The sequence below is a fragment of the Colletotrichum paranaense genome (genome assembly GCF_030867605.1).
Source record: "Colletotrichum paranaense strain IMI 384185 chromosome Unknown Scaffold_9.1, whole genome shotgun sequence".
NCBI classification, from domain to species: Eukaryota; Fungi; Ascomycota; class Sordariomycetes; order Glomerellales; family Glomerellaceae; genus Colletotrichum; species Colletotrichum paranaense.
The window spans coordinates 92,177-115,350 of NW_026848967.1; the positions used below are offsets into that span (position 1 = coordinate 92,177).

General features: G+C 52.0%; 5 protein-coding genes across 5 annotated transcripts; 2 read left to right on the top strand and 3 right to left on the bottom strand.

The window, feature by feature from the left end:
• Positions 1-1,829: 1,829 nt before the first annotated feature.
• Positions 1,830-5,027, top strand: CPAR01_10787 (BRO1-like domain-containing protein; the record flags this gene model as incomplete). Its single annotated transcript, XM_060495047.1, has 4 exons — positions 1,830-2,107; positions 2,185-2,614; positions 2,698-3,849; positions 3,903-5,027. 4 exons carry the CDS (start codon positions 1,830-1,832, stop codon positions 5,025-5,027), a joined length of 2,985 nt encoding a protein of 994 aa, XP_060345395.1.
• Positions 5,028-5,985: 958 nt separating this feature from the next.
• Positions 5,986-6,384, bottom strand: CPAR01_10788 (uncharacterized protein; the record flags this gene model as incomplete). The annotated part of the gene is made up of 1 exon (XM_060495048.1): positions 5,986-6,384. The coding sequence occupies one exon, from the start codon at positions 6,382-6,384 to the stop codon at positions 5,986-5,988; it is 399 nt and encodes a 132-aa protein (XP_060345396.1).
• Positions 6,385-8,198: 1,814 nt separating this feature from the next.
• On the bottom strand, positions 8,199-12,129 carry CPAR01_10789 (uncharacterized protein; the record flags this gene model as incomplete). The annotated part of the gene is made up of 4 exons (XM_060495049.1): positions 8,199-10,116; positions 10,173-10,800; positions 10,865-11,468; positions 11,530-12,129. The coding sequence occupies 4 exons, from the start codon at positions 12,127-12,129 to the stop codon at positions 8,199-8,201; spliced, it is 3,750 nt and encodes a 1,249-aa protein (XP_060345397.1).
• Positions 12,130-13,722: 1,593 nt separating this feature from the next.
• On the top strand, positions 13,723-17,978 carry CPAR01_10790 (FMN-dependent dehydrogenase; the record flags this gene model as incomplete). Its single annotated transcript, XM_060495050.1, has 8 exons — positions 13,723-13,932; positions 13,998-14,641; positions 14,699-15,030; positions 15,490-15,636; positions 16,292-16,362; positions 16,428-16,461; positions 16,516-16,829; positions 16,899-17,978. 8 exons carry the CDS (start codon positions 13,723-13,725, stop codon positions 17,976-17,978), a joined length of 2,832 nt encoding a protein of 943 aa, XP_060345398.1.
• Positions 17,979-18,552: 574 nt separating this feature from the next.
• On the bottom strand, positions 18,553-19,908 carry CPAR01_10791 (phosphatidylserine decarboxylase; the record flags this gene model as incomplete). Its single annotated transcript, XM_060495051.1, has 1 exon — positions 18,553-19,908. One exon carries the CDS (start codon positions 19,906-19,908, stop codon positions 18,553-18,555), a length of 1,356 nt encoding a protein of 451 aa, XP_060345399.1.
• Between the last annotated feature and the right edge of the window lie 3,266 nt (positions 19,909-23,174).

The window sequence follows — 23,174 nt, forward strand, 5'->3', positions numbered from 1 at the left end:
AAGGTGGAACTGAACGGAACCACATGGATATCACGAGACAGCCATGCCAAAGCTAGCTGGGTCGAGCTGCTCGGAGCAGACTATCGGGGGTGGAGTGAGGCCGCATGCGAGAGACGGAGGAGAGTTGCATTGGGCAACGTCTCACTGTGATCCCGCCAGAGATGAGGGATAGGCCATTTGGGCATGTCGACGCGATAGGCGAGGTAACCTGATCAACGGTGAGGTGGTTGGGACCCGGACCTCAAGTAGATTTGAGGTCTCATCGTGTTGATGTTACTTTGTGATATTGGCACCAGAGAGTCGGGATAGGCGCGTTTAGCTAGATGTAGATAGATGCCCGATCGAGAGTCGGTTGAGGGCGCTTGGCTACGGCTGAATTGCCTGGTGGACTGACGGATCATTGGGAGCTGCCACTATTCGCCCTGCGTAGGTGTCGTCACTTGGATTGAAGCAACGGAAGTGTGAGAAGTTGCCTAAAGAAAAGTCACGAAAGAGGAACCTGGAATCTTCACAGTTCACTTGTGAGTCAAGTGCGACGGACAGGTTCGTACCCTCGTCTAGGCCCCCGCCAAAAAGCCAGGAACATCCCCGGCTCGCGGTGGACAATTCTCACTGCCTGGCGGCTACGTAAGACAGCCCAACGCATCTTCTCCCAGTATTCGTGAGGTACACGTTATGCGCCAACGTCAACACCACTCACACGAGGCTAAGCCGAGCAGTGCAACAAGACTACGGCGACGAATAAAGACGGCGCAGACTTTTGCTTGTCTCCAATCTCCGAGGCCTGGGCGCTTCGTCAACCAAGCATATATCACCAACAGTCCGGAACCGCCACCGCCAGAGGCGCAACCTGGGGTGTTTAGGTGTTTGAAGACGAAAACGAGACGCCTGACGACGCCGAGCCATCTCGGGCAAGACGAAAGCTGCCCCGCCCTTCCCAAGAAGCTCCTCTTTAGGCCCTCTGTCTAAATTACCGACAGTCCCTCATCTCGCCAGGTCCCCCAGCATTATGACCTCACAGGAACACGAGTCTGGTACATTCCTTCGCAAGCAATAGCCAGGGAGGCGGAAAGAAAGAAACAAAGAAAGAGGAAAACAACGATATTGTTGCCGCCTTTGCAAGACAATTTGTCGCCAGCCTTCGTACTACCACACCAACACCCTCCAGTCAATCTGCACCTCATCTTGAACAGGCACCAAAACTTAAGGCCGGCCGCAGAACAGCAACCCACCCGACCACAGCCAGCGCCATCAGCGCCGCCGAGAGCAACTACCCGACCACGGCGGGCATCCTTCTCCATCAAACAGCAGCCAGCGGCACCACAAACCGGGTCTGCCTCTCTGCCCATCGGCAACCGAGCATACGTAAGGTACATGCACTATCTACTCTCGTCGGGTACCTGGCCTGGCCTGACTTACTACCTATTAGGTCGACAGAGGGTCGGAAGTACGTACTCACGATTGAGCTTGGGTGCACTGACTCTCAACTGCCCCCGACCAAGCTGCTACCATTCTGGGCTCCTTCAATCGTCGCTGCCCGCCCCCACCCCGCACTCCGCCCGCCACGGCAAGACAGACAGCAACCAGCAACCTGCCCAGCGACCTGACCGGAGAGCTGCATCCGTCCACCTCCAGTCCGTCGCTTTTTCTTCCCAAGGCCACCTCTAAAGAGGCCCCGTATGCCACCCAATCATCAAGACATTTGAACGAGGCTACCCATCACAGCAAACCACCCCTCCGACTGCGATTCACTGTCCCCCGCGACATCCCCGCGATTCCCCCGGGCCGAAACCTCGTCTCCGGAGCTGGCCTCGTCGCCCTCTTTCAAAATGACGCAGTCGCCCATGATCTCCTCGCCTCTCAAGGCCACAAACGAAATCGACTGGGTCACTCCGCTGAAGGACTACATCAGAGATACATACGGCGATGATCCTGAACGTTATGCCGAGGAGTGCGCCACCCTCAATCGTCTGCGACAGGACGTGAGGGGCGCCGGCAAGGACAGCACCTCGGGTCGCGATATGCTCTACAGATACTACGGCCAGCTCGAGCTTCTCGACTTGCGCTTTCCTGTCGATGAGCAACACATCAAGATCTCCTTCACCTGGTATCTCTTCCGCTGCTCCTGCTGCGTCTCGCGGCCCAACGCGCCGTTAGACCATTCTGACCCCTAGTGTTTTGCAGGTTTGACGCCTTTACACATAAATCGACGGCCCAATATTCGCTCGCCTTCGAAAAGGCTTCCATAATATTCAACATCTCCGCCGTCCTATCGTGTCACGCCGCCCATCAAACAAGATCCGAGGAGTCAGGCCTCAAGGCCGCGTATCACTCTTTTCAAGCCTCCGCCGGCATGTTCACTTACATCAACGAGAACTTTCTCCACGCACCTTCGTCCGACCTTAGCCGCGAAACCGTCAAAACTCTCATTTCAATCATGTTGGCACAGGCTCAAGAGGTTTTCCTAGAGAAGCAAGTGGCGGATCAGAAGAAGGTGGCCTTGCTAGCCAAGCTCTCCAGCCAGGCAGCGTACTTGTACGGGCAAGCTGTTGAGGGTGTCCAGGACAACTTCAATAGGGCCATATTTGAGAAAGTCTGGCTTCTCATGGTTCAGGTAAGAATTGCTAGCACAGTGTCTCGGGACTTCCATCAGGGGTGGTTTACAACCATTTGCTGTGGCTCTGCTAACAGACTTAGGTCAAATTCAACCTCCTGAGCTCCATGTCGCAGTACTACCAGGCCCTCGCCGATGACGAAGCTGGTCAGCATGGAACTGCTGTCGCGAGACTTCAAGCTGCAGAAACCCAGGGCAAGGAGGCAAGCCGCATCGCTGCCAATTTCCCAAGCTCAGTACCCCCGAGCTCGAACCTCAGCGCCGAGACTGGTGGGCTTTTGGTCGAGTTTAGTAAACGGCACTTGTCGACTGTTCAGGACAAACTCAAGGAGTTCAGCAAGGATAACGATTTCATCTACCATCAAACCGTACCCGCGGAGGCCAGTCTTCCACCCGTCCCGAAGCTTCCTGCGTCAAAACCAATCCCTGTCAGCGAGCTCTACGCCGGCCAAGATATCCAGCGCATTACTGGACCCGACCTTTTCTCCAAGATTGTGCCCCTGGCTGTGACGGAATCGGCCAGTCTTTACGATGAGGAGAAGGCCAAGTTGATCAGAGCTGAGACGGAACGAGTGGACACGGCGAACAGCGAAATGGCAGCAAGTCTGGACTACTTGAGACTTCCCGGCGCTCTGCAGGTTCTCAAAGGTGGCGTCGATCAAGAAATCATGCCAGATGAAGAGTTCAGGACTTGGTGTGAGGATGTTGCAGGGCATGAAGATCCCGCCGCCATTTTCGATATCTTGAGATCCGACAAGGATATCATTGTGAACACACTGGATAAGAACACGAAACAACTGGATATGGAAGAAAGTGTGTGCGAGAAGATGCGATCCAAATACGAGAACGAATGGACCCAGCAACCGAGTTCGAGATTAACATCAACTCTGCGAAGCGATATCAGGAACTACCGAGAAGCGTTGGAAGAGGCAGCGAGAAGCGACAATCAACTAGCGGCAAAATTACGGCAAAATGAAGTCGAATTCGAGGAGATGAGGGCGGCAGCCTCCCACGGAAGTATCGAGTCCCTGTTTCAGCATGCCGTCAGCAAGGTGCGCGGAAAATTGAGCAATGTGACGAGTCCTTTGGGCAACGAGCCAAACCTCCTGGATGTCGACTTTGACGAAGGGGGCCCGAGTGTCGTTGACCAAATCCACAAAGTGGAAGAGATCATGAAGAAGTTGAACCTGATCAAAAGAGAACGCAATCAAGTGTTGAAAGACCTCAAGGAAAAGGTTTGTCCATTGAAGTCCTTGCAGAAAGCCGACCAATGCACTAATATCCGTAGGTTCACAACGACGACATCTCGGAAATTCTGATTTTGAACAAAAAGTCAATAACCAATTACGAGAACCAACTCTTCCAGTCAGAGTTGGAAAAGTTCCGGCCATACCAGAACAGATTGCTACAGGCAAATCACAAGCAGTCCGCCTTGATGAAGGACTTGACAACCAGCTTCAACACACTGCTGCAGGACAAGCGGGTCCGTTCGGAGCAGAACAAGTACGAGACAGTGCAACGCCAAAGGACATCGGTCATGAACAAGTACAAGCGGGCGTATCAGGAGTTCCTCGACCTGGAGGCTGGTCTTCAAGGTGCCAAGACTTGGTATGCTGAGATGAAGGAGACCGTACAAAGCCTTGAGAAGAACGTCGATACGTTCGTCAACAACAGGCGGTCTGAGGGGGCTCAACTCCTCAACAGCATTGAGCAGGAGCGGTCGACTCGTAAAGACGCACATGCTGAGCTGGAGCGCGAGCGTCTGAGGGGTTTGATGGAGCGTATGTCCATGGAGCCTCCTGTGTCGTCACCCAAGCCCGCCTCGAACCGGCCAACGCCGTCGCCTTTGAACTTCGCCAACAACTCGACTCCGCGATACCCCCAGACCAACTTTTCGGGTCAGTACCAAGTCCCTCAGTCTCCGCCTCCGAACCAGCAGCAATACCCGAGCTTCGCCGCCCCTCCCACCTCGCAATCTTACACGCCTCAGCCGGCGAATACATACGGCCAGCCAGCATACAATCCGAGTCAGTACGGCCGCACTCCCGGCCCAACATCACCGCCTCCCCACCAGTCCACTTTTGGCCCAACTGTCTTGCGAGGCCCGGCTTCGCCCCCGCCAACGCAGACCTCATTCAATCAGAACCAGCAGTACGGCAGTTTCCCTAACCCACAGCAACAACAGCAACAAATGCCTGCCGGGTTCGTTCCGCCGCCTCCGCCTCCTGGTCCTCCACCATTGGGCCCTCAGCAGACTTTCTACGGCCAGCAGGATTACCAACAGCAGCAACAGCAACAACAAAACTATCCGCAGCAAAACCCACAAAGTGCCTACCCTTCTAGTGCGCACCCACGGTCAGCTCAGCCTCAACAGAACAGTGATCCTTGGGCGGGATTGAACAATTGGAAATAAGAGTGGCTAGAAATGACGAGCCGCAAGTTGAGGACGTTGATAACACTTCAAGTAGTGGTAGCTTTTGCGCGAAGCACGCAACTGAGAGTTATGTAGCTGTTTAACATCTAAGACGAGGGAGTGTTGGTTGCAGGCAGGATGGTACCACAAAATCAATGGTTCGAGTAGGCCTAAGGCGTGATGAGGCTTGCCGGTAGGCACAACAGACTAGCAAGACATTTTGAGAGGGGGAAAGCCGAATGAGAGTGGTGAGCGGCTTATACATAGACCAAACAACCAACCACAATTGCATAAAGTAACATCCCATTGATTGATGTGACGGACTGTCCAGGTAGTCTGAGATAGGTTTTCATCACCTCGAGCTCCCAGATTAGTGCATGCCCACCCAACCATGGGTAAAGTAAACACTTCTTTCGAACTATCAGAAATGCTTCAAAGAAAAAAGAAAAAAAAAAGAGTTCACCCCCCCGGTGGCGAATGGGGACTACATCTCTGGTGCTCATGCTGGGACTCGAACACGGGACCTCTGAGCCTTCACCGAGTAGGCTGTTCGTGGACTTCAACCACTCCACCAACCAGCCAGCTTTGACCTGACCCCCGAGGAGGCGCCTGCTGGCTGGTGACTGGAATGGAGGTGAGGTGGTATATATGGGATTGTTGTGTGTTCAGGGAGAAGGCGCGATCGGTGAGGTACCTGCTAGGAGTGAGTTAAGGTGGCTCATGATGAGTGGATGGATAGAGCGGTGAACCAGCACTTCGTTCATACGTCTAGGAGAGGTTTTGACCATGGTCTACCTTTTCCGAGGCGAGGGTGTGAGGAGAGGATATGAACAGCAGCTGAGGTGTATATGGCGTCGTGGTGGATTGGTTGAGAGGTGGTAAGGGACTGCGAGTTGGAGCTTCGTGGCCCTTCCTATTGCAAGCCTCCATATCTATCCAATTATTTCGGGCTTATATCTCAATTCTTATTCGCAACCCCAGCCGCCGCATCGCCGGACTCTTGATTCTCGGACCTTGTCGCGGGTGGAAACTTTGGCGTCCCATTCGCGTCCGTACCCCAGCCGCCGTAACCGGTCTCAGCCATCATACCACCCAGACCCGACGGGCTGCCGGCCGTGATGCTCCCCGCTGCCCTGTTCCCGCCCACGCCGGGACGATCGGCCGCCCACCCGTTTAGGGTGTCTTTGCTCATGCCGGTGTACTTTAGAACGTCGGCGTCTGAGATTTCTCCTCTTTTGGAGTCTTGGAATCTGCGGTATAGAGATTTCTTTGGCGCGGGGCTGGTTTGAGACTCGCTTGTGGGGTCGTTGTTGATTAGAGGCTTGGTGCTGTCGGTTTTGGAGAGGCGAGAGAACATGCTGAACTGAGTTGGGTGAGGATTTTGGCCGACTTTTGAGAGAGGAACTTGGTGTGTGAGAGGGTAGTGGATGGCACGTTGAGTGATGAAAGGTAGGCAAAAGATGAGGTTGTGGAACTGAGCTATAGATGTCTGCTTGAGTTATTCGAACCCGATGCAGTTGCTGCTACTTATGCATCTGGCGAGCTCTCTTGAGCCTTTGACACATGAGAACTGAGTTGCATCGATCTAACCAGTTGTAGGATATGGAACCGTTGCTTCACACGACCCCGCCTAAATAAGGTATTCACCTGCCCAAAGAAGCTTATTTCCTGGGGGATAAACCTTGAAGGGAACGCAAGCGTAGTCCGTATAAGTCCGCGAACTGTGCAAGGGTATGATCACTCATTCACCATCAAGAGATGAAGTCGAAATCACTTGACGGCTACAGTATCCTAGCTTGAATCCGCAATATGTTCTCGGCTCGTGTGGCCTTGATATGGAGGGCGACCAAAACATACGTGATGGCTTGTCTACATAAGATGACTTATGATGATATCCATCCTTGCCTATAGATTGACCGTGTTTCACGTTTCTCTGTGTGAACGTGTCTATCCACGAGCTCATAACTTAGACATGATTGGGCAGCTAATGATTCTAGAGAATGCAAGCATATACTAAGACCATGAAGAGAGTCTGGGTCGCTTAAAGAATTGGTTTCCAGATCTGGGTGCATGGGGGCTGGTGACCCTGATGAGACCCTCAAAAGGGCCGATGGGTACGAGAATCGGTTGATGTAATCCACAACCTTATATGCGGTCCAATTGGAATTCATAGTGTAAAGGGTTGTTCGTTGGTTGTCTGTTGGATGTTCGTTGGTTGTTGTTCTTCAATCCAGTCTTGGCACTAGACTACAAAGGACCCTGGAACTGGACCTTAGTATCAACGGTCAGCAGAACTCGATCGGAATTTCATTATGACTACCACCAGACCAGACCGTATGTGATTTTCTGAAACAAGACACAGCCGGCACATAGGCTACTTGAGGAAAGTCTCATGATGTCCGAGGAACCGTGAATGATTCCTGGGTGAAATATTGCGAGGCTTTTCCAGCCTGATCCTGGGCGTAGGCGGCGCAGTTCGCGATATGTCGTTTGAAGAAACAGAGGCTTTACACAGTGAAACCACCCATACAAAGATGCGTAATACGATTGCTACGGCTGTGCTCTTTGCTGCAGCTCCTGCTGCCTCAAGTGCTTTCTATCGTATTCTTGGCCCTCAGATATCTTCCCATGCCGTTTAGTATCTGATATCGCAAATCTCTCACGTCGTTCTTTCTATCAACAGGCACTGACTTTGAAACGTCTCATTGAAGGGTACAGAGTTGAGCCTATTGATTAGAGGTTCAACGTAGATACGACTGGAACGGGGACCTCTGTCAAGCTGAACGGGACTATGAACGAGGTTTGGCCTCATGGCATCTGATCTATTAAGCCAGTGAGGGGCTTTTTTCTTCAACAGCCTTTAATGAAACACTACAGTCTTATTCACGTAGATTGTAGCAAGCTTTCGGTAAGTTTCTAACCAAGTTTGTCCCCTCAACAAACGACGAAATTTACTCCATCTGTTGTACTTTACTAGCTATCCTAACTTAGTCTCCCCCAGCTAGACTTCTACCGCGGAAATGTTTTAGGTCGAAGCTTTAGTAAATGCGGCGCCTGAATTCCCAGTGAGATTCAATATTCCACCCACAAATCAATTCCAAACAGCCTCGCGTGCGATGGAGGCGCGTCCAGCAGTCATCACCACCTAGACCCAAACCATCTAGGCTCCTCTCAAGACCAAGACTCGTAACGCAAATCGTAATCATCCAACTCTTCATACTCCATGTCGGCCGTATTACCTACATCGGGAGGTAAATCCCTGGGGAGAACGCCGAAGCTGATCAACACTTGCCTCTCCATCTGGAGTTCCTGTATAAGATACGCTGCCACATCCATCTTGTCTTTCCGCCTCTCATATCTAAGCCTTTGCCTCCTCGCTCCGTCGATACTTTCGCACCGTTTTCTTCTTGTGGTCCGGATTTCGTCTTCCTTTCTCCTGGGCCGTACAAAGGCCAGCTGAGCCAAATCTGCCCCTGCTTCTTCAACAAGAAACTTGATCATAACGAGAGACGGCATATAACCGAAAATTGCAGCATCCAGGATACTGCCATATTCTCCGAACTCCAGATACGCATTGACTTCGGCGCCATGTTCAATCAGCAACCGAGCACAACCCACGTCTGCCGTCAATACAGCAGCCGCCAGGGGACTGCCAAATTTACCACCTTCCGGCATAGCGTTGACATCAGCTTCGTGCTCTAGAAGAAAGCAAGCAATATCAATATGGCCTAGGTGTACGGCAGAAGCCAGAGGGCTTCCATAGTTGTCTTTGAGATTCTCCGGATTGACATCTGCTCCCTTGCTAACCAGGGCTTTTATGGCGTCGAGATCGCCCTCATAGGCAGCCGCTGATAGGGCACAACCAAAGAAGCACCTGCGACGACATTTAATATTGGGATCCAGGCCGTTCTCCAGTAGAATAGTGCAATACTCAGATCCCACAGTGGCTGCCAGACAAGCTAGAGTTCTGTCTCTGTGGACGCAGTCCGTGTTTGCACCGTTCTTGAGGAGCAGTTCCATGACATCAATCTTTCGCCGGTCTACTGATATCCACAACGGAGGGCCGTAACCAAGGGCGCCAGAAGATGCGTTGACGTCACAACCCCGACTGATCAGGAATTGACAGACGTTGTAGTGGCCATACAAGGTGGCAATCTGCAGCAGGCTCAAGCCGTTCTCATTCACCATCGAGGGGAGGTCGAGGCCTTCGTACCACCACTCAGGCAGGAACCGATGAAGATCCATTGCCACAACGCCAAAGGCGAAGTTGGCAATTGGCTGTATATGTTGAGGTACGTCCCAGATGAATCTCAGGCTGCAAGATATCTGGTACTCCCTCGAAGAATGAGGAGGACATTCTTCACCCAGGAATCGTTTCAAAGCAAAGGCTACGTCTTCAGCTCTGTCGTCTTGTTCTGAAAGATCGTGTATGTGTGCGACCCAGTTCAGTTGAATGTACGCTTGAAGTGGATGCCGAGGATCTAAGGGCTGGTCAATGTCCGCCCCTCCTGCCGCCATCCATTCGTCGAATGCTAGGCTTGATCTTTCGTATGATATTTCCTGGAGTTCCCTTGTGTAGGGGTCGACATCTGGGGGCAGCCAGATAGATGAGTAAGCTGCGCAGCAATCCCTCAAGCAGTTGATCAAGACAATTGCTACCTCCGCTGGCGCGTCTTTGATCCACGGCTCTCCCTTCTTATCTCCAAAGTATTCTCTGACCGATGCATGGGAAAACCTCCAGACATTGAGCTCTGGGTCTCTCACGATCAAATGTCGGCAGACAGTCTCCAACATTTTCTCGGTGAGATCTGACTTGTCGAGAGCCTTTATGCCGTCTCTATGCATCTGTTCGCTTTCCACTCGAATTGCTGACAGCAATTTGCAACTGTCCAACGGGTGGCGGGCGCACATGACCCATCTCACCGCTCGCTGCAGCATGAAACGCTCGAAGCTCTCAGGCTCGTGTTTATCGCAAATCTCGTCGTAGGCTTTAGTCAGAGTTTTGGGAAGTTTCCCAAGTCTGGCTACGACACTGCTATTGGTCTCGAACTCCTTGAGCTGTTCCCATTGCAGGTAAGTCCATCGGAACCTAATTTGTATCAGTCAGCTTAAGTAGGCAAGGATATTGTCTGAGCTAGAACTCACATTCCCGTGCTCTTCTCCACAAGCTTCTTTTTAACGACCTGCTTAGTTTCAGGGCTCCAATATACAGTGAAGTTGTCTACCTCTGTATTGACAAACTTCTCGATGTCGCCTTGATTATCAGATGTGTCGATTATGATCGTCGCCCTCAGCTCTTGGAATGACCTCAGATGGTCACTAATATCGTGCTCTGGGCGGCTGGCGATGAATATCTTCAAACAACCATTGGTTTTCTCTACTAGACGCTTGAAGAGCTGAACGATCTGCCGTCTCGTGTCTTTCTTGCACTCATCCAATGCGTCGAGTATCAGAACAGTTCGAGGGTAGCTGTTTATCATCTCTACCAACGCTGTCTCGCATTCCTGGAGCGTGATATCGCTTTGAGTTTGTTTCCGCTGGTATAGATTGAACAATGTCTCATGAATGCCCTCAGGATGATCGGTCACCTCGCCTAGTTGTCGAATGTAGCTTCGGAGAATGGATTTAATGCTTTGCCGATTCTGATCAGAGCTGTTACAGTAGAAGAAGGCGAAGCCCAGGCTGGGCTGACTGGGCGATTGGCTGGTAAATGTTTTCTGAATTCGATAATGATCAATCACTTTCGAAGATAAGAACGATTTGCCCGTACCGACTGTAGAACAGAACCGTGGTCAGTTTATTGTTACACAAAACAGCCTTCGAGTCTTGATACTTACTATTACCTTGCAACCAAAACACCGGAGTGGAATCAGAGTCTTCCCATTTAAGGAATTCAGGATGGCTGACCAACCATTCGCATGTGCCCTCGGTTCTGTTTTCGGCCTTCTCGTTATGATGAGATCCGACTGGAATGTCACTGGCGTATTCCATAGCCTTGTCTATTTCTTGCTTGTTAAGCGCTTCAAGAATATATCTGACATTCTTGTCGGTACGCTTGATCGGTTCTTCAAGACTTTCAAGCAGTCTTCGACACTTATCATCCGCTTTGGCCTTACAAGGAAGAGTTGCGAACTCAAGTTCACGCTCAAGTGCCTTTACTGTTGATAGACGGTTGTTGCCATAGCCTGGGTCGACGAGTGTGTTGAAGAATCGGCGTGAAACGCCATGCTTTATCTCTTCGTGGACAAAAGCAAGAAACTCCAAGCATTTCGTGTATACCTCAACTAACTTCGTCATCAAATCTTCCTGATATAGCGGCCTAGGCGACATGGAGTAACCAATGTAGACCTCCTCGTACACTCGACCACGCCTCACGAGGCAGAGGACTATGTCGGTACATCCCATGATAGCCACAAGATCCTCGCGCTCAGATACGTGGGTCTGCAAGATCATTAGATCAAAGTGTTGGCAAAGTATATTCATGCTTTGCTGCAATACATACCGTCAGAAGCACCTTGATAGCTGACCACACGACGTTAGATGGCGCAGGGGCAAAGTTGATAGCAATATCTCCAATTGCAGTCACCACAGGCATAACTTTGTTCGCATAATCCCTCCACAGAATCTCCCGGTCGCCGGACTTGAGCTTCAGCGCCTCTTGCTTGCGTTCCTCTTCGCTAGTGCGGACCAACTCCGCCAGCTCACCTGCAGGATCTTGAGCATTGAATGGTGGAGGAAGACTGGCGATCCATGTCTGGGTTTTGACGTCCACCTTCTTGCATGCTTCCTGCCATAAATCAATGGTTGAAGTAGAGCCGTCCAATGCAGAGGACCCTGGAACGTTGGAAGCAGGAAGGAGTGATGGGTTATCCGCAATACCAGTAGATGATGTCGCACGTGGGACGCCTGGTACTGAATCACGACGTACGACCTTGGGGTCTGTAGGCTCAGGCTTCTCATCGTCAGCAGATTTTGACGCTGGTAGGACGTCAACACCGGTCGAAGGAGACCTTGAAACGTCATGGCGCGGCTTCTCTCGTCTCTTGAAGCAAGAGCATATGGCGGAAAGGCAACCGCCGTCGGATTGGCGGGAGTCGGTCATACCGCAGTGAAGGATGCCTCTTTATAAGTCGCAAGTTTGTAAAGAAGCAATTCAGAAGGAGGATGTGTTAATAGAAAAACGTCAGGACGAAAAGAATGCATGGTCAGATGCTAACCCCTTTACCCCGTTCCCCCCTCAAGTCGAAGTTCCTGCAGCTGTCCCTTTCTAATTTTCCATGCAGCCTGGGCTGCATCTACTAAGTCTGTTGCCCATGGAATATCTAGGTCTGACGGGCCAGGTCCTCTCCAAGACCTATCAAAAGTTCGACCGAGCCGCTCAGGCCCCAACAGTCAAGACCTGCATCTGCAGCTGGACTCGAATAGGTTGCACTGATTGGGCCTTGAGTCGAGGTGTCCAACAGACCCCCGCAACCTTTGAAGTTCGGGCTAGGTGTTATGTCCTCCCCATCCCCCCTCCCAGCGAATGAAGCCTTGGGCATAGTTCCTCTATCTTCAGCACTCGCTTGATTGCATCTGAGATCTGACCGCTTTGCCGCTGTGGGCAGATTCAAGTTGCAAATGTACTGTAGGATGGACCTGCAGGACCCTGGGCCCATGGGCTGATAGCCTGACATGTACGAGTCCTTTTGGTGAAAAAATGTGGACAAAGCCAGTTGGTGCATTTTAACAATCGGCTTTATCGATTTGCGGTTATGGATGTCATTAGACATGGATTGTATTTTATAATTCATTAGTCGGTAAGGTCGGCTGTCTTTGCCACACTTCCTTGGATGTTCCTCCTGGAATTAGATCAAAATCTATTCGTAATCGCAACTGCAGGCTTTATTACAAGGTATTTCGATATGTGACAAATAAGCCTTGATTAAGACATGCCATGATGCAATCTAGAATAACCGGGAAGAGTATACGTTGTATATACATAATCAGTCACCATGTCGGCAATGCCCGGGTGCAAGTTGCTTCCGAGCCAAACAATTGACTCATTGATTGGTTACAAAACGTTTGTATTTGCAATGAGGTCGGTGTATTCTATGAACTGTTGTTCATACATATTTCATTATAGCACTGCAAGTGGTCGACACCGAGAGTCTGGTTCTGCCGGAGTTTTAAAGGTTCCGCACTCTACCTTACAGAAAGGTAAGCAGTTTGGGCGGACTAGGAAGCGATCTTCAGGCGACTGCACACTAAGCGGCGTACGGGCTCTTGAGGACTGTTCTTTGCCGTTGTCAGGCTGCCGAAGGACTTGCCGCAGGGTCATCCCGTGGTCTTGGCTCGCTTTTCATCCCATGTCAAGCCACCTCGACCAAGCCAACATCGTGCGTTGCCCGCAGACTGGCCATCGAGTTTCTGTTGTAGCATGAACTTCTCAAACAAAAATTGGGACAAAGATGCCTCGTGTCCTCCCATGGGGAAGCTTTCGCCTGTATCACGGGAGGCAAGGATTTCGGAATGAACTGGTTTCTCGGAATTTGCGAACGGACAGAACATTGGATATGAATACAAATACCGGTGTATTAGATTCGCATTCGAGACCAAAGTTGACAGTTTTGTGACAAGAACCTTTCAGAGAAAAGTAGAAGACTTGTAACTGAGAAGTACCGCACATCAGCTTCGATCGTCCTAGCCAGTTGTCATGGATGAGAAATCCGTTTTGAGAAATCGCGAGAGGAGCTTCTACAAGCTTGATCTCACCAAGAATCTCCCTCCAGGAACCGATAGCATAAGTCAATTTGAAGCTCATCCACGACAACCAAGACCACCGGCAGAACCCAAAAGGCCGGTCCCAGAATGGCCACCGGAGGCAGAGAGGAAAGGGAAGTGGATATCGGCGTATCTTGACCAGGTTGGTAACAACAAAAGCAGCAATAAGATCCAAATATTCGGAACGAATTCATTGACGTGCCATAGCTCGACCCAGAAACCGAGTACGACCGCATCATCCAGACCTCGACCTTCTTCACCGGCTCCAGCTTCGCCATCGCCATGGGCTACACCTCGACCCTCATCCTCTTGACGCAGACGCCGGCGGGCGCCTCAGCAGTCCATAGCACGGGCAAGCTCTTCCGCCGCGGCCATCAGCGCTTCTACGAGACGCAGGACCGGCTCCTCGACTGGATGTGGTACGGTAGCGCCTCCCCGCAGGCCGTCGAGGGCATCGAGAGGGTCAATAAGATCCACGCCGGTGTGTGGAAGAATGCGCCGGGGACGTTCAGCCACCCCTGGGAGGGCCAGATGTCGCTCATCGGGTCAGCGTACTTTGAGACGTACCTGAGGGACCTCGTCGGGGCGAGGGTCAGGGACATACACCCCAAGCTGGCGGCGGCGTGGCCGGCGTGGGCCGAGAGGGCGTGTGCGCACTTTCGGTCGGAGCCAGAGGACGGGTCGAGGAGCTTTGGGGTGAATTTCCCGAGGGACTGGAAGGAACTTGAGGCTTTTCACAAGTGGTATCGGGAGCTGCCGTTTGATCAGTATACCAGTGAGGAAGAAAGAGTCAAGGGGGCTGTGATATCTAAGGGGGTTGTTGATCAGTTCGCCGAACTATGGTTTCCAAGGTACGTTTCACTGAACATCCCCGACATCTGCCAATGGCATATCTCATGAATGGGCAGGTATCTCCAATGGTTCGGCCGACAGCTGTTCCTCACCATCGTACCACCCAAGGTCCGAGAACAACAGCGCACCGGGCACCCCAACCCTTTAGTGGCCAAGCTTGTCAAACTTCTCCTCAAGATACAAATCGACCTGGCTGACATCATGCCGGACCCCGCGAGGCCCATCTTGAGGGACGAGTACCATACGATCAAGAGTTGGGAATGGTACAAGATAGATGCTCAAGTGGTTGAGAAGCGGAGAAAGCAGGCGTCGCTGATCAGGACCTTACTCCTGGGGGTGCTACTGATACTTATTGCGATTGTCCTTATGAGGGGCTGGGCAGTGGGAGGTAAGCCGGGAACGGCAATCCACGGGCTCAAGGTTAGTCCCTCATGAAAGTGAAAGTACATGTGTGGTGTTCTGGGGATTGAGTGTATAGGCCTTCGTGACTATGGTCAACCAAAGCACCATTATCTAAGAATATGCCAGCGAAGACGCCAATTCAGTTTCTGACAACCCAGGAGCTGCACCCATTGATGCATACGATCGAACAATGCCTACCCAGCTTTTTCCATAACGGCCCCTATCACACCAGTGATTGCTCCTATCATAAATAGGGATTGAAGTTGAGGAGGTCCTTAATGTCGAGAATGAGTGTCTGCTTATGATTTACGTGACTTTCAATACGCGTAAAACGGTGGCGACGAGCACTTAAGGGAATAGACTTCATGGTACCGGTCGAAAGGAACGATTAGATTAAGACTAAGTTGGCGTTGACGGCTCGAGTGGCGCATACACACGTGTGTAGTTGAGATAAAGAAGGGCCATCCCGCACCCTCCTTCGGAAGTGTAGCCGCGAGTATCCGTATCAGCAGCGGGTTCCAAGCCGAAAAGATTGCGGTTGGCGTTGCTGTCGCTGGTATGCTGCCCACGACGAACGCGTGGGTGTGCGACGGTGCGTGGGTGGGCACGGATTGCCTTTCGGGGATAGCCCGGGATGGAGACCGGTAGCAGTTTACACCGAGGAAGTGCAAGTGTGGAGGACGTCACCGACAAATTACCCCGCACCCCATTGACCCGAGATGGGCCGCTAGCGCTGCACTGGAGCCAGTGTGGGGCGCGGCAGTCTGCGACGGTACAATGAAGAGCGAGCTGATGACCTTTGATGGGTTTCGCCCCCCGGCAACCGTCTCTTTTCTCCAAGTCGGAATCCCCCCCTTCAAGAGAAGATAGGTGCTTGCTTCCCCCAACATTTCTGACCTAGGAGAACTTTTTGGAGTCCCGATTCTCGGACTGACTAGCGAGACGACACCTACATCTTTTTCTGCTCTTGGTTCCGGCCCCTAGATCTGCGTCGGCTTCTCTTCCATTACTTCTTCTGCCCGTCATTGGTGTTTGTAAAACGTGCTATTCCCGGTCTCTCTGATTTGAAATACCTTGGATTCGACTAGACCAGCAAGCAAGCCACCCATAAATCAGACACTACCCCGTGGAGAAAGATCTACCTCTTTGTCGGCCTTTACCCCGGATTTTCCAACCTGTCGATAAACTTCCAAGTTCCTTTTCTTCCCTTCGTCCGGAACAACGACAACAATCGCAACGAACAGCAGGCAAAATGGGCTTGAAGGGTGACGATATCGCGAAGCACAACAGTGCCGACTCTTGCTGGGTCATTGTTCACGTAAGTTATGATGAGGTGTCGATTCAATGTCAATTGGCAGGCAATTGACATTGGCTACCTGACAGGGCAAAGCTTACGATGTGACGGACTTCTTGCCTGGTAAGTTCTTCTACAGTACCCTTAAGTGCTTTCCCTGCTAACGACGACCCTCAGAGCACCCCGGTGGCTCAAAAATCATCCTCAAGTACGCCGGCAAAGATGCGACGGAAGAGTTCGACCCCATCCACCCGCCCGACACCCTCGATAAGTACCTCGAGCAGTCCAAGCATCTTGGCCCCGTCGACATGACCTCTGTAGTGGCTGAGGAGAAAGAAGAGGATCCCGAAGAGATTGAGCGCTTGGAGAGGGTTGAGCAGAAGCCACTGTTGTCCCAATGTTACAACCTGATGGATTTCGAGGCCGTAGCGCGCAGAGTCATGAAGAAGACGGCTTGGGGATACTACTCGAGTGCAGCCGACGACGAAATCGTAGGTCGACCCCGCAAAATCGCACCCACCAGAGGACCAGACACAATTTCTCACTGATCTGTTCTGTAGACATTGCGCGAAAACCATGGTGCCTTCCACAGAATCTGGTTCCGGCCGCAGATCCTTGTCGACGTCGAAAAGGTAGACTTCACCACCACCATGCTCGGCGCAAAGGTCGACATGCCCTTCTACGTCACCGCCACCGCCCTCGGCAAGCTGGGCCACCCCGAGGGCGAGGTCCTCCTCACCCGCGCCTCCCGCAAGCACAACGTCATCCAGATGATCCCGACGCTGGCCTCGTGCTCCTTTGACGAGCTCATGGACGCCGCCGAGGGCGACCAGGTGCAGTGGATGCAGCTCTACGTCAACAAGGACCGCGAGATCACAAAGAAGATTGTGCAGCACGCCGAGGCCCGCGGCTGCAAGGGCCTCTTCATCACCGTCGACGCGCCGCAGCTGGGTCGTCGCGAGAAGGATATGCGGTCCAAGTTCACCGACCCGGGCGCCAACGTGCAGTCGGGCCAGGCGACGGATCAGAGCCAGGGTGCTGCTCGCGCCATTTCGTCTTTTATCGACCCGGCCCTGTCGTGGAAGGATATCCCCTGGTTCAAGTCCATCACCAACATGCCCATCATCCTGAAGGGTGTGCAGCGTGTTGAGGACGTCATCAAGGCTATCGAGGCCGGTGTCCAGGGTGTTGTGCTCTCCAACCACGGTGGTCGCCAGCTCGACTTTGCCCGGTCCGGCATTGAGGTCCTCGCCGAGACGATGCCGGTGCTTCGCCGCATGGGCTTGGAGAACGCGATTGAGATCTACATTGACGGCGGTGTCCGTCGTGCTACCGATATAATCAAGGCGCTGTGCCTCGGTGCCAAGGGTGTCGGTATCGGCAGACCTTTCCTGTACGCCATGGCCGGCTACGGCTTCGACGGTGTCGATCGCGCTATGCAGCTGCTCCGCGACGAGATGGAGATGAACATGCGTCTTATTGGTTGCACGAGCATCGATCAGCTCAACCCGTCGCTTATCGATACGCGGAGTCTGTTCAACCACGGATCTACGCCGTCTGACAACCTTATGGGTGCTGTGTACGACCCGTTGGCGACGCCGGTTCAGAGACCCAAGGCGCCCAAGCCGTCAAAGTTGTAGATTTGCCTCTTTCAGGACAAGTGCAATCGTAGCGTGAGCAGGTGTGGAGGGAAAGGTGTTCTGTTTTTTTGGGAGCGAATGAGACTTACCATGAGACCTGATCTTTGTATCAGATGTATGATATATATACTACCTATATACAGGATACTACCATGACTCAATATCTGATTCCTGTCGATACAGTGAAGGGAAACTCGAGTGTCTGCTCATTGGCTTGCGAGAGAGGGTCACAGCCTAAGATACTAGAATACTACCGGGTTCAGGGACTTACATCCCACCTCACCGCACTAGCCTAAGCCAAAGGTAAATGCTGGCTCACGCTTGAGGGGTTCTTGAGCGGTGCGATGTCTGAGCCTGTTTTATACCTTCAAGCAAACGCACTATTATTCGTAAGTAAGTACACCTCACATCAAACAAAGGCTCACATTTAAGAATAAGATTAATTTGTTATAGCTAAATATCATGGCAACAGTTCCAGACTTGAAGAAAAGGGTAATACCGGACATTAAGTAAATGTTTTCAGCAGAGCTATCCTCAGGAGCAAATCGGCCTACGAAGTCTACCAACCCTTAACTCAGTTCGAAGGGGTAACAGTAGCAAGCTGGCTCAGAACCTTCACAGGCGGGCCCGGAGTCATGATGTTCGCAACCGGGTCTGCATCTGCAGCAAAGTCAATCTTGACGTTGGGACCGAAAATCAAGCAGTGCGTGGACCCGCCAAAGTGGAAGCAGCCGATCGATTCGCCCTTCTTGAAGGAGTTGTCGGGCACGTCGAAGAAGTCCACCGACGAGACCTCGGCCATGCCGATCATGACGACCGCCATGACGCCGATCGCCGGGTTGTCGGCCTGGATGAGGGCCACGCCGCGCTTGGCGACCGCGGAGATGTAGCTCTGCGAGAGCTCGTCGGAGCCCGGGTCCGGGTCGGACTGGCCCTGGTCGTTGTGGAAGCTCCACATGATGGGCTCCGAGTAGTACGTCCCGTTGATGATCTTGGGCGCGCCGAGGTACCTGCCCGAGACGGGGGCGTGCCAGTTGTGGTAGCTGTCCGCGCTCAGGAAGGCCTGGTAGACCGTGCCGCCGACGAACTGCTGCGCGACGTCGGCGCCGCCCAGCATGTCGGCGAGGCTGTAGTTGGTGCGCTCGTCCTGGTTCTTGACCCAGAAGGTGTCCTGGAGCTGAACGCCGCGTTGGATTTCGAAGGGCGTCGACTCGGTGGCGCTGACGACGACGTTGTCGTCGTTGGGCGAGGCCAGCGGTCGCAGACCGGGCAGGAACTGGCGGGTGAAGAACTGGTCCCATGATGTGAAGCCGTAGGTGGTGGGGTTCTGGGGATCAGGGGCCTGGTACGTGTTGAGGAAGTTCATCAGACCGCCTGAAGCTTGTGCTTGCGGCGATAGCCAGCCGTTTGTTGCCGTCGTGATCGTCACGGCGGAAGCCGTGCTCTTGAGGAAAGCGCCCCAGTAGTTCAGCATTTTCTGGAAGACGCTGTTGACGTCGTCTCGGAGGAACGCCGCGAAGCCGGCCTCGGTGGCCATGGGCCAGTCCAGGAGGCCGTTGATCGGAGTGCCGATCTGGACTGAATCGTTCCACTGGATGGGACTTTGAATCTGGTAATTGAGAGCAGCAACGAGGTCGTCGAGAGTTCTGATCTCGGCGTTGGGCGCGCCTCCGGGGTATGTCGTGTACTTGGCCGGGACCTCGCTGAGCATCTCGGTAAAGAGCATGCGGACGATGGCGCTGTTGTTAAGAAGATTCTGAAGGTCGGCAATGGGAGGGACGATGGGCAGCTTTGCGGCGTTCGCTCTCTTGAGCACCTCTCTGACATGTTTCTGAATCCGATGGGGGTTTGACGGTAGCCATCCGCCAATGCGACGAGCCAAAGATTCGTGAGGCACGCGGCCATTCTTCTTAATGTAGACTCCAGGCATGATTTCTGTATTTCGAGTAGAGGCAGAGTTTGTGCGGGGTGAAGAGACAGGTGATGTAAGGTAGGATGTGTTCAAGGAGAATGATATGTCAAATTTGGGGGGGATGAGGGCCTCCTTTTATACATCGTTTCTATGGTCTCTGCACCCTCATGTTATTACTTTCTCTAGTACCAGGGCTACGAGGGTTGTTCGATGGATGCGTAGAACCGTAGACATACCATCTTAGCCAGCCATGTTTGACTCAGGGAGAGGAGTGGAATCTGTTTCCGGTATGCTGGTTGTTGGATTAGCAGGATGGAAGCTTGCAGCTCTAGTACATTGATATTTGTTGTTAACGAGTGCTCTTTCTTGCCAACGCTTCCTGTGGAAGTGAAGCTCTATGGTGGGCTGTGGAATAAAATGGTTTTTGAACTTTGAGTTTCTTCCTGGCTATGACTTGTTACCTTCTAGGAAACGTGATGGATTTCCAGCAATATTCTCGCGATACCAAATTTTGTGTTCCGAGAAGCCTTGAATATGGGGAATACTAGGCTGTGGTGCTCACTGTCCTTTTCCCCAGTCCATACCTACTGACCCTCAGCGGCGTGATCCAATGTGCGAGACATGAGCCGGTTTACGGAAGAGTGCTCGGCATTGGCTATCACATCGGAGTAGCAACGCATTCTTACGATAACGGAGCACCATTCATCAGCCGCAGCTCACTAATAAGAGAGCTGAGGTTCAACATTCCGCATTCGACACCAAATGATAATCTGTACCCCGCGGCGGGAACACTGTAGGGTTCAAGACATGTGTCACTTGATTGGATGGCTCAATCCTCGATATCAGGCGATGCTGAAAGTCTGAAGCCTATCAGCTTTTCACAATGGGATTCCAATAACTCGGATACAGCCGCAGACAGCATGACCGTAGGGCCGAGAGACGGTAGTTGTTGTGACTATCCGGAAACGGTCATACAGGTGTTGGCGCTACGGAGCATTTCGTGCGCGCCACTGTCTCTCTAGTCTTCGCGTGGCGGAAGTGTAAGGCAGAAAACGGCAGAGAGGTTACCGTTGATCCAAGAACCGGGAGGATAAGAGCGATCCATCCCACGAGCTACCGTATGTTATGCGGGGTAAAGAGGCGTCTAAATGCCAGCCGCACACAAGCCACCGTGAGATGCGAAGCTGCTCGTGAGGAATTATAAGAGTTTTTCCCGTTCTTTTTTTCTTCTTCTTTTTCTCTTGCGTATCGAGCCGAAAGAGTCAAATGTTGACAGCCGAGATAGTCTGGGATAGGGATCGTTGAAGCAGCTGCGGGAGCCGAACTCGACATCCGAGAGTAATCAGTCTCGTTCTTACGAACCTAGTTGGGGCAAGAAGGAGCGAGGCTCACAGCACTAGACCGAAATTTTAACGATTGCTGCTACGTCCCATGTCACCCATTCATCTTCCGGATCACTTTGCTCTCTCTGCACAACTTAATCATCATAAAAGCTAGCCCCTCTATGTTGACTCTAGCATAGACGCAACGGAAGACTTTCACTCGTGCTGGAAGCCATCTAGTGAGATTTGAAGCACCTAGGTAAAGACTGATGTACTCCTCTCCTCCACCACTGTGTATGAGAGGCCAGCTGCTCAAAAACGAGTGCCGAATGACTGACATTGAACCTTGAAAAAAAGGCTTCTCCAAGAAATCCTGTGGAAGCTGTCTTGGGGACAGAAAACCCTGGTAAGACGCCATGTCCCATGTTTTGCAAAGGCATAAGATGACTCTCTCACTACGATATTGAGACGGTCAGGTAATCTCATTGTAGAGATTATAAAACACGATTCAAATTACCTTTGTCGTAGAGCCTGAGGTTAATATAAAATGGAGCAGCCTTGCGCTCTCAGTGAAATAATTGACCAGACTGCGTCGGTCGGTTGATGTCGCGCCAGCTTCTCTGGTGATGGGCTTTGCGATTGGCTTGAAGGAGGGTTTCGAGATAAAAACTTCTTTCCTGTACCAGCTGCAGATGAAGTTGCTTCACCTTGTGCAGTATCGGATACTCGTGGCGTATTCCTTGGCCAATAAGCTTGTATTGAATAGAATTGCGGAAGAGTGTTCGCTGTGAGTTGGGAGGTAGATGCAGCAGGATTTCTCTGGTCTTGTATACGAGCGACATCGACTAAATAGCATGGCCATCCGGCGTACGAAGCCTTCAACCATGACCATGCCATGTCTTGACTGAAGTGTGGGCGCTGATACGGCGGCCATTTATACCCTCTAGGTTGAGTGGTTGCTAGTGCCTCTCAAGGTGTCCTCCTCTAGGCAAGCACGTCGGGCTGAGAGATAGGTATCTCTTCTTGAGACATGATGAGAGGCAGACGACGACAAGTGTTTGGGTAAGAAGCGTGAAGTTTCATCATCGACTGACATCACGGCATAATGGGTACAAGACACCCCTTTCAAGGAAAACTAGGTGTTGCTTTCTTACTGCATCCCAGCTTACACCAAGAAAAGCAGGCCACGTAGGTACGCCTTACAATCAAATCCTAGCCTCCGTCCTGCTAAGTAAGGTACTCTGAGCTGCAGATAGATGGCGTAGCATCAGGAAAATTCAAGCGACAGCGAACTTGATGCTAGAGACTACTTACACCAACCTAAGTACACGAGATTCGGAGTCCTGCTCAGAGACTAAAGAAGGCGACACCAAAGCTCCTCCAGTGTATTGACGAATTGTTGAATCTCCTATCAGAACGTGTAGGCGATGCCCATGTCTGCCTTGATGACAAAACACCCGGATGGCCATTCGACTCGTATCGAGATGTGCTGGGCAGCACACTTCAAGGATCGTATTCAGCAAAGTTTCGGGGCGTTTCTGCGTCGGAGATTAACCCCACGTCCAAGTCATTCTGCGTTTGGGCAGATGAAGTTGCAGCTAGAACAAAATTCGCTGTTTTTGTATTGTTGATCAAGATCTTGCAATTACCATGGTGCCATTTCGGGTAGTTGGGAGAGATCATTGATCCAAAAGAGGCAAAGTCTTTCACGAGAAGGCACTCTCGTCATTTGGATCCACGTATAATTGGGACCGAGTCTACTCCGTATTGTCGGTATCTACAGTCGCAATGACCGCTCAAACAGAGCTCGCGACTACTCACGCGGCTTTGTTCCGTTCTTCGTGGCTTGATGTAGAGGAGTTCGGGTCCGAAGCATCCCTAGCGCCCGCAAGCTAGTGAACACGAGGTTTCACGAGAGATATCCTCACGATAGTTCAATTAGTGGGTTAAACGTGTTTCTGG